This window comes from Numida meleagris, chromosome 4 (assembly GCF_002078875.1).
Source record: "Numida meleagris isolate 19003 breed g44 Domestic line chromosome 4, NumMel1.0, whole genome shotgun sequence".
Classification (NCBI taxonomy): Eukaryota; Metazoa; Chordata; class Aves; order Galliformes; family Numididae; genus Numida; species Numida meleagris.
The window spans coordinates 26,530,231-26,543,014 of NC_034412.1; the positions used below are offsets into that span (position 1 = coordinate 26,530,231).

Sequence of the window (12,784 nt, forward strand, 5' to 3'; positions counted from 1 at the left end):
CCTGTGCCTTCCAGCTCACTTTAAGCTGCTGTTGTGTCTTTAAATGTGTCTTCAATTTTTTGATTCATCTTGTCAATGAGAAGCCACAAAGAAAGCTGAATGTCAAAAAAAAAAAAAATTGACTTATTTACTGTACCTTGCTTATATGATTATTTTAGAATAAAATGGATTGAGCTAATAAGGAAAGAAGTCTTTTGATTCTTTGGCTTTCAAGAATAACAGATAATCTTATATAAAGAATCTCTCTTAAGACAATGTGAGAGTCTTCCTTAGATGCTTCCTCAACTTCCTCAACTGAAGTTACTGCGTTGAACTGCTACTCTTGGAACCAGCAGCATGTCTTCCTGAACCTCAGGGGAAGCGCTAGCAGGCTTTCTGCATTAGGATTACCTGTAGTGGAAAAGATAAGAATGTTTCCCTTTAGGCTAGAATCCAGAAGTGCTATAATTATAATGGCTTTGGTGAAAACTTGCTTGAAGCAGGCAGATCAAACTGCTGTCAAAAAGCTTTTGCCTTTCCTCTACTAGTGGCTGCTATCTTATTTTACTGTTATGTAGTGCATTTGATAAAATGTCTTTGCCTTCCACAGTTAATGATACTCTGAATTTATCAGGTCTTAAGAATTTTTAACTTGCTCAAGAACGTCGGAAAAATACATGGTAGGCTACCTACCAGCATGAGTCTTTTTTTCTTGTTTTTTATTTAATTAGCAGAACTGCTTTCACAGGATCTCATTTCTAACGCTTAAGCTTTCCATTAAACTTAAACTATGCATAGGACAGTGGCCTGAAGATATTTCCTGCTATTTCTAATTGCAGTCTCCACCTGCCGGATGATTATGTATTTGATAATGTGAGGTTCTGCATGTGCTTCTTGTTTTCATCTTCTGGAGCTTGGAGAACTGAACTAGTGTAACTTCTTTTGAAGTGGACATCCCTGTGGGAAGAAGGAATATGTTTAATTGAGTTACCTTGTGTTTCGGTGCAAAATATGTCATAAGGCATCCTACTTACTCATGAATCATAGAATCACACAAACACAGGGGGAGGTGTAAGCAGCCTCTGGAGAACACTTAGTCCAACCTCCCTGCTAAAGTGGGTTCCCTACAGTACGTTGCACAGGAAAGTAACCAGGTGGGATTTGAATATCTCCAGAGAAGGAGACTCCACAGCTTCTCTGGGCCACTTGTTCCAGTGTTCTATCACACTCAAAGTAAAGAGATATCTTTTATGTCTTAGCAAAGACTTATTTCTTCAAGTATCCTGATTATATACATAATAAGATGTCTTAAATGTCTATGAGCCTGTTTAAAACCGGGTTGGCAAAACACTGTGGCTGACTTTGAGGGGAATGGGATGTGTTGGGTGTTGTTTCTTTTTGACTCTTGCAACAAACTTGCTGCCAAGAAAACCAGAAATGCACCAGTTCCTTGAGGTGAGAAAGGCTAGTGTAATTTTTTAAAAGTTGCCAGCAAAACTGTAATGTATCCAATTACCTTCTCCACTTTTTAGAAAGGAGACTTTAATGTGTTCTTGCTAAGATATGTCAGCATATTATTTTAGCTAATTTCTGCAATACTGCAATTGTTAAAGTCATTCTGAAGTTTTTGGTCTGTGTTTACAGTGCATAATGCATCTTGAGGATAGACTACAAGAGATGTATCTCAAAAGCAAAATGCTTTCAGAATATCTGCGAGGACATACAAGAGTGCATGTAAAAGAACCAGGGATTGTATTGGGGTGAGTATTGTAGATATCAGTCTTAGCCTATGGCAAAACTTAAAGCAATTATTTTCCTTTCCAGTTTCTGAATGCAGTCATTTTGTTTCTATGAGGATTTGCTATTTTTTTCCATATTTAGCATTTCCCTTCTCTCATGCATAGAAGTGTAGAAATGGGTTCCAGTGAACCATCTGAAAATCAGGAGACAGTTCAAAAGCAAGACTTAATCATTTGTCATTCTTAAATCTTAAGAATGAAGAAAGTTTGTGTTTCGGTTACTGTGAGGTCATCCAACAATGGTACTTGAGCAGAGCACAACCTTTAAAGGTGCACTTGCTGTGAAAACAGAAGGAGGGGAAGGGGCAAGAAGTGAACACACTCTCCAGAGAAGAGAGTTTTAGCACTGCGGTTAAAACTTAATTGATCTTTATCCTGGCTGCTCAAGATTTCATACTGGAAAGTGCAAAGGAGACCATGAAATAAATGCTCCTGTATGTATACATGTGTATAAATGTAAATAAACATGTTCTGGCCTCTGACAAGCGTTAGGCTGAAAATGAGTGGAACAGAGCATTGCATCTGAGAGGCATTCTTTATGCTGCTCTTATTGTGTAACTGATACTTCCAGCTTCTGGTCATTCTTGATGAAGAGCTACGTTATAGTCAACTAAGTTGTATCCAAGACATGAAATGCAGCCTTCCAGCAGTTGATGTTGAATATTTTCTTTTGGCTGGGCTTCGTGATGCCTACTGACAGCAAAGACTGCAAGCTAAGGTTTAAGGATGAGTGAATAAATGAAAGTTCTTATTTGTAGTACAAGAGATGATGTAGCAAAATGTAATACTAGTGTTTTTTTTCACTCAAATGGTAGTATACTTGTTTGTTTTTTTTCAAGTATCTTATGCTTTTGCTGGTACATTAGGAACAAATAATTAAACAATGACCTTGATTATAGCAATGCAGTTTGAATTTCCTTGAAGTGGATGAGGAATATCCTCTTGTTTCTCTTACTTTGTGAAAGTGATTGTATATTTTAAGTCTCTTTGTGTTTTTTTTTCCTAGGATTGAATCCAATGACTTGCCTTTGTTGGCTGCTATAGCAAGTACTCATTCCCCATATGTTGCTCAAATACTCTTATAAAGTCATTCCCTTAAAAGGGATAGTCATTCCCTTAAAATATAGAATATGGGCATGTTGGAAGAGGAACAGAGGTGCCAAACATTTGTAAAAGGGGAACACTGAGAAAAGCAGGTGATAACTGTACCTTCTACCACCTTTCCATTCTGATTCCAGCTGGATGTTTGGTTGGAGGACTTCAGTTTACATAACCTAAAAGGCATTCAGGTGTTTCTTACAATCTCTCTTCTGACTTAGTGACTGCATCCTTGCATTTTGTTTTTAATGAGAGGACAAAAGCTAACACTATGTGGCAGACTGAGCTGCCATCCAAAATGCTGCTCAAAACAATGAAGTAACAGTTAAAGAACAAGTGGGCTGGAGAGGATTTCATCACGCTGTGCTTCTGAGTGTGGTGTGGTGTATGTTTCTTTGCTGGGGAGGAAAAGCTGTAAACTATGTATATAGCATTCCTATACACAAGTATATTAGATGGAACGTGACTTTCTTGCAGAGCATAAGCATGATTTTGTATAGTAAAAGTGACCAACTCAGATCAAGGAACCTGTATTTAGCAGCCAAATGTTATCTGGAAATGGAGCTGTGCATGAGGTGATGTGACTTAATCCTTGAAGGACAAGAAATTAAGAAAGCTGCAGCTGCTTCTCTTTTAATAAGGAGGTATTCAAATGGCTTACGGCTAGAAGCATTTCTACCCTGAAAATGGAATGAACTTCTGAGGTTTTTGTGTAGGAAAGCCTTATGGAATTTCTGCTACAAGTTTACATCTGTTGCTGATGCAACTTCAATACCTTTTTGAGTTTCTGTATGAATTCAACCTATGTTTTGGTGTCATCAAGTATTGCTATCACTGAGGAGTATGAATTTGACTAACTTCTGTATGATACCAGTGCTGTAGTGCATGTGTGTACGCATGTACACCAGACAATTGGCACCAACTGAAGACAATCTTACTGGGGGGAAGAATCTTTGTGGAATCTTCAGGCAAAAGTATTACTTCTTTCTAGTTATGAGTTGTCGCTATAAGTAGGCAGAAAAAGGGAGCATTGCTTACAGTAAAATGAAATGTAGAGGGCAACCCCCCCCAGTATTTTATATTGCTATGAATGTTTGCAATTACCCTTTTTTGATTCTACATAAATCTTAAACTATCATACAGGTGCCTTTCCTTAATAGATTAACTGCTTTGAGACCAGAAACTACTTCTCCATGAGTTGATACTGGCCTCCTATATTTCTAGAAAGCAAAATGAAATTTTGTATTTTACTGTTTTCATGTTGGTAACAACATGAATGTTAAAGAAAAAAAAAACTTTGCATAAAGCACTGTTGAGCTGGATGTGAAACTATGGACCAGACTGAGGAAAGAACAGAGAATCAAAAGAAGCATTCTTAAGGAAAAGGAAAAAATAAATGTTGGACTGTTTTGTTCTGAGCCAGCATGAATGAGGTCTGAAATTGACAGCTTGCAAGTGAGTTGCTGGCAAAACAATTGTTTGGGAATAGCGAACTGAGAAACTTCTGGTCACCAGTTATTTGTTGTCCTCGTTGGTGATTGGAGATTTTTAACACTGAAGGGATGCAATTTTATTAAAAGTGGTTTTATTTCATACTACCTTGATGTTTGGACTTTTCTACAGTAAACTTTCAATGATTTGAAACAATGAAATGTGCATATTGTGAGTTGCTTAAATGTGATTGGGGTCTTGATTAACCGCGTGTTGCTTTTCAAGGGGAAATGGGTAGACTGACCTACTGTGAAGAGGGGTTGTTTCCAAGTAGAGGGATACCTACTATTCTGATACAAAGATTCTAAATCTGTTCCTTATATGCTGGCTTTCTTATCTGACATTCCAGATGTTTCTTTTATTGTATTTTCATGGGCTTGTCTCTGGTGTTCTGCCTACTGAGGCTAAAATCTTTCTATGATTCAGGCCTACTCCTACTGCAAATAATTAAGCAAATTTTTCATTTCTTTGGTCTGTGAATCCTTCTATTTGCTAGAAAGAAGCTTCTCTCTGCATCTGTTAGCAGATATCACTCTATTTCACAAGGTCAAGACAAAGTAAGAACCATAGCGCAAATTGCATATTCCTGAACTGTCCCTGTATGGGGAGTGTGTGGGTGCATGTGCATAGGACTGTGAATCTCCTTCTGAGTGTATATACAAATTCTCATGTACTTCATCTATTTCATGTCATTCTTAATTGTTGAATTTATTAAAAGACAGTTCCAGTTTTTGTAAGGCATTAGTTGGGTTTTTATGTGAACAGACTGACAGTTCTTGAAAGAAGTGTGTAGAAACGCCATTGCTATTATAGAGTTGGCTGACTTTGGCTTTCTTGCAACACATTCAGTGATTTGAAGGCTGATACCATAACCGGTAACATTGATTTTACTACACAGACTATTAAAAAATAATAATAATAATCTGCCTTTTGGCAAGACATTGAACTAATCTAGGGGTGACATGAGCTGATGGTCAAAGTGCTTCAAATTTCTTCAGCCCGGGCTAAAACTTTATAGTTCTTGCTGCTTTCTCAAACATTTTGCTGCTCTTCAGAAATTATATGAAGAACTACCTTGTTCTGACAGTTTTTTGTTTGGGGAGGGAGAATTCAATGTGAAATCTTTATTACTGTTAAAAGGCTTTAGTCTAAAGAAAGTTAAATACATATCTTTTTCCCTTCTCCAAATTTACTACCTCAGTTGATGGGATTCCACCTTCTAGGGCTTTTTTGACTCAATCTTTAACTTGTTTTTGGTAGCATCTTGCTGTTTATGTGGCATGACAGTGTTTACAGATGTTGTTAGACATCTTATAGGGCATGTTTCTGTTTTTATTTTAATTGAATGAGATGATATGAATGTACAGAGGAGTTTGAAGTTGATAATGTAGCTTAGTTTTCAAATACTCCAAAGTTTTTATCAGTATTATGTAGGTTTTTCTGTAAACTTAATAAATGCATACTTTAAGTGGGAGTACACAGTCTTTCCAAAATCCCACATAAATTCAGTTTACACAATGCAATTTCAGGAATGTATTCTCTTTTTCTTTCAGGCGAGGCTCAGCATTGATACACAGAGGGGAGGAATGAACTACTAAATTTTGTAGCATTTTAATGAATTCCTTAACCTGAAACAATACCAAGATTGAATTATTTTAATAGGTACTTTCTGATCTAATGTATGCAACTGTCTTCTGCCCAAAATAAACAAATACATACTTTATAATTATTTAATTCATTTTTCTAATTACATTTTCAGAGTTGCAGATCAGTCTTCCCCACCCCCTACTGAATGCATTTTTAAAAGTCAAAAAGCCTTTTTAGATGCACCAAACTCTTGTATATAGTTTACACAAAAAGATCAGTTATTCCTCAAGTATAAATTCTACTTGAGTTAAAAGGACCACCCGGATCAAACCTAAGTCTGAACTGCTGAATGCACTTGATGTGTTTTTTTATATCAAGTATGCTAATTTGTCATACACAGTAGGATTTCCACGGTAGATAAAAATGTGTTGCTATTTTGCATGTTTGGAGAACACAAGTTTTTTTTATTTAGGAATGACTGAATACTGATGTCAGACTACATGTTTTTGATGGCTTTTTTCATATAGTTGTTTATGTACACTATCACTTCGGTCTATTTCTTTGCAAAATAGAAATTTCTTTGGTGCAATAAACTTTCTGAAATTAATGTAAGTGGTATTTCGTATCTTCTTTTTTAAAACTTCTTCAGAAGTTGTGCTTGTTTTTGTAACTGATGGCTAATAGTGCACAGGCATCCAGTGACCTATTAGTGACATAAGTGCGAGCTGCAAGAATCATCCAACAGGAAGGCTTTCCAAGATTTGAAACTTAATCAAATGCTATTCACAGCTTTGGAAGCCTTACTCTATGTGTGTATTTAAAAAAAAAAAAAAAAAAAACTCTAGCAAAGTTAACCAACTGCAAGTAATAGTGGAAAGCCAAGAACCCTGACTGTTGTTGTAGGCTCTTTGGAGGCTGGCACTGAGCTCAAATGTATTTGAAAAGAGCTGTCAGAAGAATGCCACTATTGCATGATATATCCTTTTTCTACATTGAAATCACTCAGTCTAACAGAAAATGAGTGCCACTGTGTGTGTACCAGAAAATGAAATTGTTGGTGGACTTAAATGAATTAGGTTGCCCAAGGAGATTGTGGATGCCCCATCCCTGGAATCATTCAAGGCCAGGCTGGACGTGGCTCTGGGCAGCCTGGTCTAGTGGTTGGCGACCCTGCCCACGGCAGGGGGTTGAAACTGGGTGATCTTTGAGGTCTTTTTCAACCCAGGCCAATTCTATGATTCTATGAATTAGTTTTATGTTTAAATAAGGAAGTCTTCAATTTGTCAAACTCTCCATGACCAGAGTTTCAGTTTAGTACTGTAGACTGAAAAAAGCAGAGTCCATACTGTAAGCACATGCAACATCCTTCTGATTTTCATTTGTGAAAGCTGCTCTGTTTAAAACTGTTGGCTGGATGCTACCTCGAAGGGCAATGAGCAGCTCGCAACATTAGAAGCTTGGGATCTGTGGAACTCTTCAGGCTCTGCAGCTTACTGGAATCTCCGTATTAATCAAGTAAAAGTGGAGATGAGAGGATCAACTGGAACTATGTTCAACGTCTCTGAACAGGTGGGTCTTGCAGTGTTTTTCCCTGTAGACTGACATTTCTGAGACTTGCTTTGTTGGCCAAGCTATTAGGATATTAAGGATTGTGAATAAAATAATTAAAAAAAAAAAACAAAAGAAAACTTTGGTATCAAGGGCTTTCTGCAGTGCTGTGAATATACCTGGCTTTCTGGTCTGGCTGCAGTGAATATCAATTTTGAAGTGCTTGGAAATAGATCTATTTACTTTCATATGCTCAAAGATACTTAATGGTTGTATACATACAGCTGAAGTAAGGGGAAATGTCTGTTGCGTTGTCTACTACCACTCCTGTGTAGTTCGTACATCTGCACAGATAGTGACTTACTATAGTTACTAACCAAACTTGGTGTCTGTGTTTTCTTAGTGTCCATGTTTTTCCCTTAGTGTGAAAAGTACATTGAAATGGTAATGCTGTGGTGAACTGTAACCCTAGTCCAGCTGTCCTCTTGGCAAATTGTGTAGCTGCCTTCCTATTCTGTGCTTAAATTAGAAAGCTTGCAGCAGTTTAATTCCAACCACCTTAACATGGCAAAAGCACCGTTGCTGTGTCCAGCCTTTTATTTCTGTCATACCAGCTGCATCTGCAGGCTATTGTCACTTGCTCTGGAGCTCACTGGCTCACTTGTGTGCAAGTGCAGTTTTCCTGAAGTAGTGTTAATGGTTCTCTGCTGAATGAACAAGTAGAATTTGGTTCATGTAAATGCTAGGATAGGGCAAAGGAAGGTGCAGGACCCCTCAGCTAGGAGTAGGAGAAAAGGAATGAGATGGAATCCAACTCCTGATGTCTTTGATACTTGTTTATCTTTGGATTGGCTCCGTGGTTTGTGCAGGGCAGGAACCTTGGCTTCCACTCAGAGTTTGGATGGTCCCAAGAAGTTTCTTTGCTCTGACGTAAACAATTAAATAAAAATTATATTTAATTATATTTCTGCTGTTGTTCATGTCAAGAGGCTTTGCTTTTTCTCTAAAGAACACTTAACCAGTCTCTTCCAGTCTTCATATGGTGTGGAAGTCTGGCAGATTAGCAAGGGGCAGATGTAAAGACTGACCAGTGTAAGATGGCCAAGCACTAGGAAAGGGTGGAGAGCTGTGTTAATAAATAGTTGTGGTGCACCTGAAAGGACAGGCAAAGAGCCTTTAAGACTGGCAACTGTAAAATAGAAAATAACATCCAGATCTCAAAAAATCCCCAATCCTGCTACAAATTCCATGCTTTGTTTTTAAAACAAACAAAACCACTCCAAAGGCAAACAAAAAAACCCCACCAACTTAAATTATTAATATTACTCATAATGGACTTAACCCATCTTTTCAATAGGTGGCAAAGGGGATTGCAGAACCAGTGAGGAGACTCTCCCTATGTGTAACGAGGAATTGAAGGCTATAGCAGACACAAGTAAATATGAACAGTATTGCAAAGCAACCAAGTCTTGTGCCAATACTCTACTGCAGTCTTTCTCCCTCCTCACTAAATGAGAAAGTCCTATAAAACGAAATTTTCTGTTCACCATCCACACACTGTATCCTTTGGCTTTCTGTGTTGATGCAATTGAACAGAGAGCAGGACTGAAAATGTTAAATGGGATTTTGAACATAGAGGATATGCAGCTGAGTGATAAACCATGAGACTGTGACCTATAAGGCTTCCAATCCCATATAATGTTAGCTTAAGTGGCCACATGCTACTAATCCACATGCTGGAAAATTACGCTCATAATAGTTGTAGTCAGTTGTCTCTTTGGCACAATCCCAAAGCTAAAACAGTTTAAGTAGTATGAGTAGCATCTTCCCTAGAAATCCGAAAGGTCAATACAAGGCCAAAGGGCTTAGGAGTGACAGTCAAGTGCATAAAAATAAATGTAATCTCATAAACTGGATTTCTTGTGCTTGGAGCTTCAGAGATTCCACTGTGATCTAGCAAAATGGTATTTGAGAGAGAACAAACTCCCATGAGGAGTCTCCTATGGAGACAGTAAGCTTATGAGAAGAGAAATGTTTGTGGATGCAGAAATATGGATCTATTCTGAAGTTTGAGGTCTTCCCAGAGCGCGGCTGTGCTTGTAGATAGGAGTGTTGCCAATTTTTTTTTGTCTTTGTAAAGGTCCATTTATCCTTAAGGTGAATAAGTCTCCTAAAGATCTTCCCTCCAGCTTTGACAACTATAAGTGTTTTGAATTACGCATTTTTAACTGTTTTTGATTCCCTAGGGAGTGCAATGTTCTTGATATTCACTTGTGGTGTGGCTGTGAAATTGATACTCATACATTTCCAGACCAACAAGAGTCTCTTTCCATCTGCAGGTGATGGGTTGCTGTAAGGGTACTGCAGCTGTGGTGCAGGTATTTGAATAATGCTGGAGAACATACCTCACCTTTTGCCTTTGTGCTGGTGGCCGGGAGGGGTGTGGATCATGACTGCCTGCTTGCTGTGGGAGTGAAGGCAGCCTTTGTAGCTGCCCAGATCCCAGGCCAGCTGGGCCCGTGCCCCACGGCCTTGTTGTTCAAGAACACAGGGAGGAGGCTGCCTAATGGGAACATCAAATAAATACAGAGTGAGTGCTGAGGAAAAGTTACTTTTTTTCCCCTTTTGGCTCACTGTTTTAAATAATGCCTTGCAGTCTCCTATAGGGCTTAACTGCCATTTCATCCTGGAGACATCAAATCTGATGGCCTGTTGAGCAGGGGCTTCCGCATGCCTACCTGATGCAACTACCTGATGCAACTCCCAAAGTGGTGACCAAGCTATGTCAGCGCCTTACCACGAGGGACATAACTTAAACACCAGCGTTTCAAGTGAGTTTGTCAGGCCCCTGGCATTTAAAACATTTGTGTTAAGCCCAACTATGGCTACACCCCAAAAGGGAGATAGCCTTCACTGGTTTTCCACGATGCCATTTCCTTCTCGCAAGAATGCAGTCATCTTGCCTGTTGCTTAGTACTGGGGAAACACATAGGGCGAGAGATGCAATGCCCATTTGTAATGCTGCCAAATAGAGTGTTGTAGATAATTCATGGTCTGGTGGGTGTGGTTGGAGGACTAGCTGTGCATTGTCATACATTTGCATCAAATGAGCTCTGAAGAGCTGATGGCTTCCCAGATTAGAGTGCCCAAGTGCAGTCGCAGTAGATGAGAAAGCAGGTAATTCAGGAATGCTGTTCCCATCTTCAAAAGGCTTCCTCTCCTGAGCCTTGTGATGTTTAAACTGCACTGCTGCTAAGTAGCTAATCCAACTAGTTCATCTCTGGGATCATATTAAGCTTTACAGAAAAGCTGGCTTACTCCCTCCCCCCCTTGCTTCTTCCTAAATTAGCTTTCTCTGTTTTTGATCAAAATACGTGATATTTTTCTGCATGTCTTGCCTTGCTGATAGCAGCTGCTTTGCCAGCCCTAGAGCAAGGTGGTATGGAGGCTGCAGCTGGAGCTCAGGAGACTGCAGTCCTTGGTCTGGTGTGAGCTGGAGGCTGGGTGGGTTCCGTTCCTGGAAACAGAGTGCATGAAGCAAGAGTCCCTCAAAGCAGCTATCCCAAAGAACCCCAGTAACAAACTGCACCTACAGGCTGGCTGGTTGCTCGTAGCACCAAGGGGCACTCTTTTTTTCCTGCAAAAGAGAGTGGTGCTAAAAAGCATGCAACTACAGTTCTGCACACAGCTAAGCTTGCTAGCTCTCAGGGGTGACATTTCTGGTAGCAACAGACTTCATTTGCATTGTCATGCTTCCAGTAGTTTGGTGATGGTTGGCTGCCATTGTGCACACCCTTGTCCTCAGCTGTGATGCTGAGTGGAGCTATGTTGAGGTTGAAACACAACTGTGAATTTCAGAGCAGGCTTGCTGAAGTTTGAGATGGTTTTACACACTGCAGTGAGCATAAAGCATCCCAATAGCACAAGATGTGCTCAGGAGACCTCGTACCTCTCCATAATCACTCTGTATCATGGCTTAATCTCAGTACCATGCTGAGCTAACTGAGCTGATTCACCATTCTGAGTTCTCCATTAGATCTAACCAGCAGCAGAGCAGGATTTTTTCACCCTGTGTCTGTAGCTCAACATCAAAGAAGCTCCTGTTTGTTTTCCTGATGTTCTGGTAATTACCACAGTTTGTTACAGAAGGGTGAGGTGATTGTTGAAGGCATGCAAGGGAGGCTGGGGCTGAGGTTAGCACCTGATCTGAGTCCTAAATTAATGTATTTGTCATCTGGCAGTCCTGCTGGCCAGGCTGGGGGTGTGTGTTACAGGGAAGCCTGTTCTTCCCTTTTCCCTTCCTGGCAGGTCCTGTAAGACTCAGAGAAAGCATCTGGAATCCAGGCATCTGTCTATCTTTTGGGAAATAAGAGAGAGAACTAACTCCCTTATTCTTACATGCTGCCTCAAAAGTTGGTGCACAATTACAAGGGTGGCTGTATGAGTATAGAGGTTTAGCTGAAAGAATCTGACTGATGCTGTCAAAGAAATATATTTTGGTTTTCCAAGCACCTGTTTCTTTGCCCTTGTGCATCTTTATTCTTGGCTTAGGATGCATTAATGGTGTAGAAAAAGTAACTTGTGACAGGCTGTGGGCAACACTCAGTGAGAAATAGCGGGAGCTGATATCTGCTTCAGGAAGCACTCATTTTCAAGAAAATAAAGGCAGAAGTGAAAGATAACAGTTGTGTCTGAATGAGCTTCTTGTTTGAGGCAGTGGGAAGGTGTTAGAGGCAGGCATGTAGAGTGTGCAAGATGTTAACTCACTGCTTCACAGAAGCAGCTTATGTGCTAGCTTTTACGCACTCAAGAGCCAGGTATTTGTAATAAGCATTCTTCTTTGGCAATGCAGAATCTTAACATCTTTTTATCTGAGTATAGAAAACTGGTATGATATGGATTTGCTCTGAAGCACGTGTGTAATCTGAAATTCTGCAACCAATGTATTGACTTTAAACTACGTGAAAGGGTAGGGTAGGGGCAGGAGGAAATAGAAGAAGAATGAGCAACAAAGTAAAATGGAGTTGTAAATTCCAGTTCTCTGTAGCAGCGTCTGTTCTGAGTTCCTAATTCCATCTTGGTGCTACATATTTTAATCTGTATGGTGGGAATCAGAGCATCAAAAGTGGCTGTGACTGACAAAGATGTGATGGTCCTGCTCCAAGGGGGTGTGTTGCCATGGCAGTCCCTACAGCTGTTCTCCAGGAGCTGATATGGGCCAGCTGCTGGGGAGCGAGGGTGGAGTGTCCCCATAGGGACAAGGTGCCTTGGGGATAGTTGAT

The 12,784-nt window shown here is 39.8% G+C and overlaps 2 protein-coding genes across 13 annotated transcripts in view; one reads left to right on the top strand and one right to left on the bottom strand.

Moving 5' to 3' along the window:
- FNIP2 (folliculin interacting protein 2) overlaps positions 1-12,784 on the top strand; it is a 92,853-nt gene that overhangs the window by 41,826 nt on the left and 38,243 nt on the right. For 8 of the 10 annotated variants that reach the window (XM_021396690.1, XM_021396691.1, XM_021396696.1 and 5 more), the window contains 2 exons: positions 1,624-1,739; positions 2,785-6,561. The exons of 1 other annotated variant lie outside the window; for it this stretch is intronic. In XM_021396690.1, the coding sequence (XP_021252365.1) occupies positions 1,624-1,739; positions 2,785-2,863 (195 nt within the window). In that variant the 3' untranslated portion in view covers positions 2,864-6,561. Of the gene's footprint in view, positions 1-818; positions 1,740-2,784; positions 6,562-12,784 lie in introns of those variants that run through there. One more of the 10 variants, XR_002438607.1, reaches the window with a different exon arrangement.
- C4H4orf45 (chromosome 4 C4orf45 homolog) overlaps positions 309-12,784 on the bottom strand; it is a 39,984-nt gene continuing 27,508 nt past the window's right edge. Inside the window, exons 4-5 of one of the 3 annotated variants that reach the window (XM_021396724.1) lie at positions 9,908-10,065; positions 318-936 (exon numbers count right to left, since the gene is read on the bottom strand). In XM_021396724.1, coding sequence (XP_021252399.1) covers positions 9,909-10,065 — 157 coding nt within the window. In that variant the 3' untranslated portion in view covers positions 318-936; position 9,908. Of the gene's footprint in view, positions 937-9,907; positions 10,066-12,784 lie in introns of all 3 variants that reach the window. The other 2 variants (XM_021396726.1, XM_021396725.1) reach the window with 2 other exon arrangements.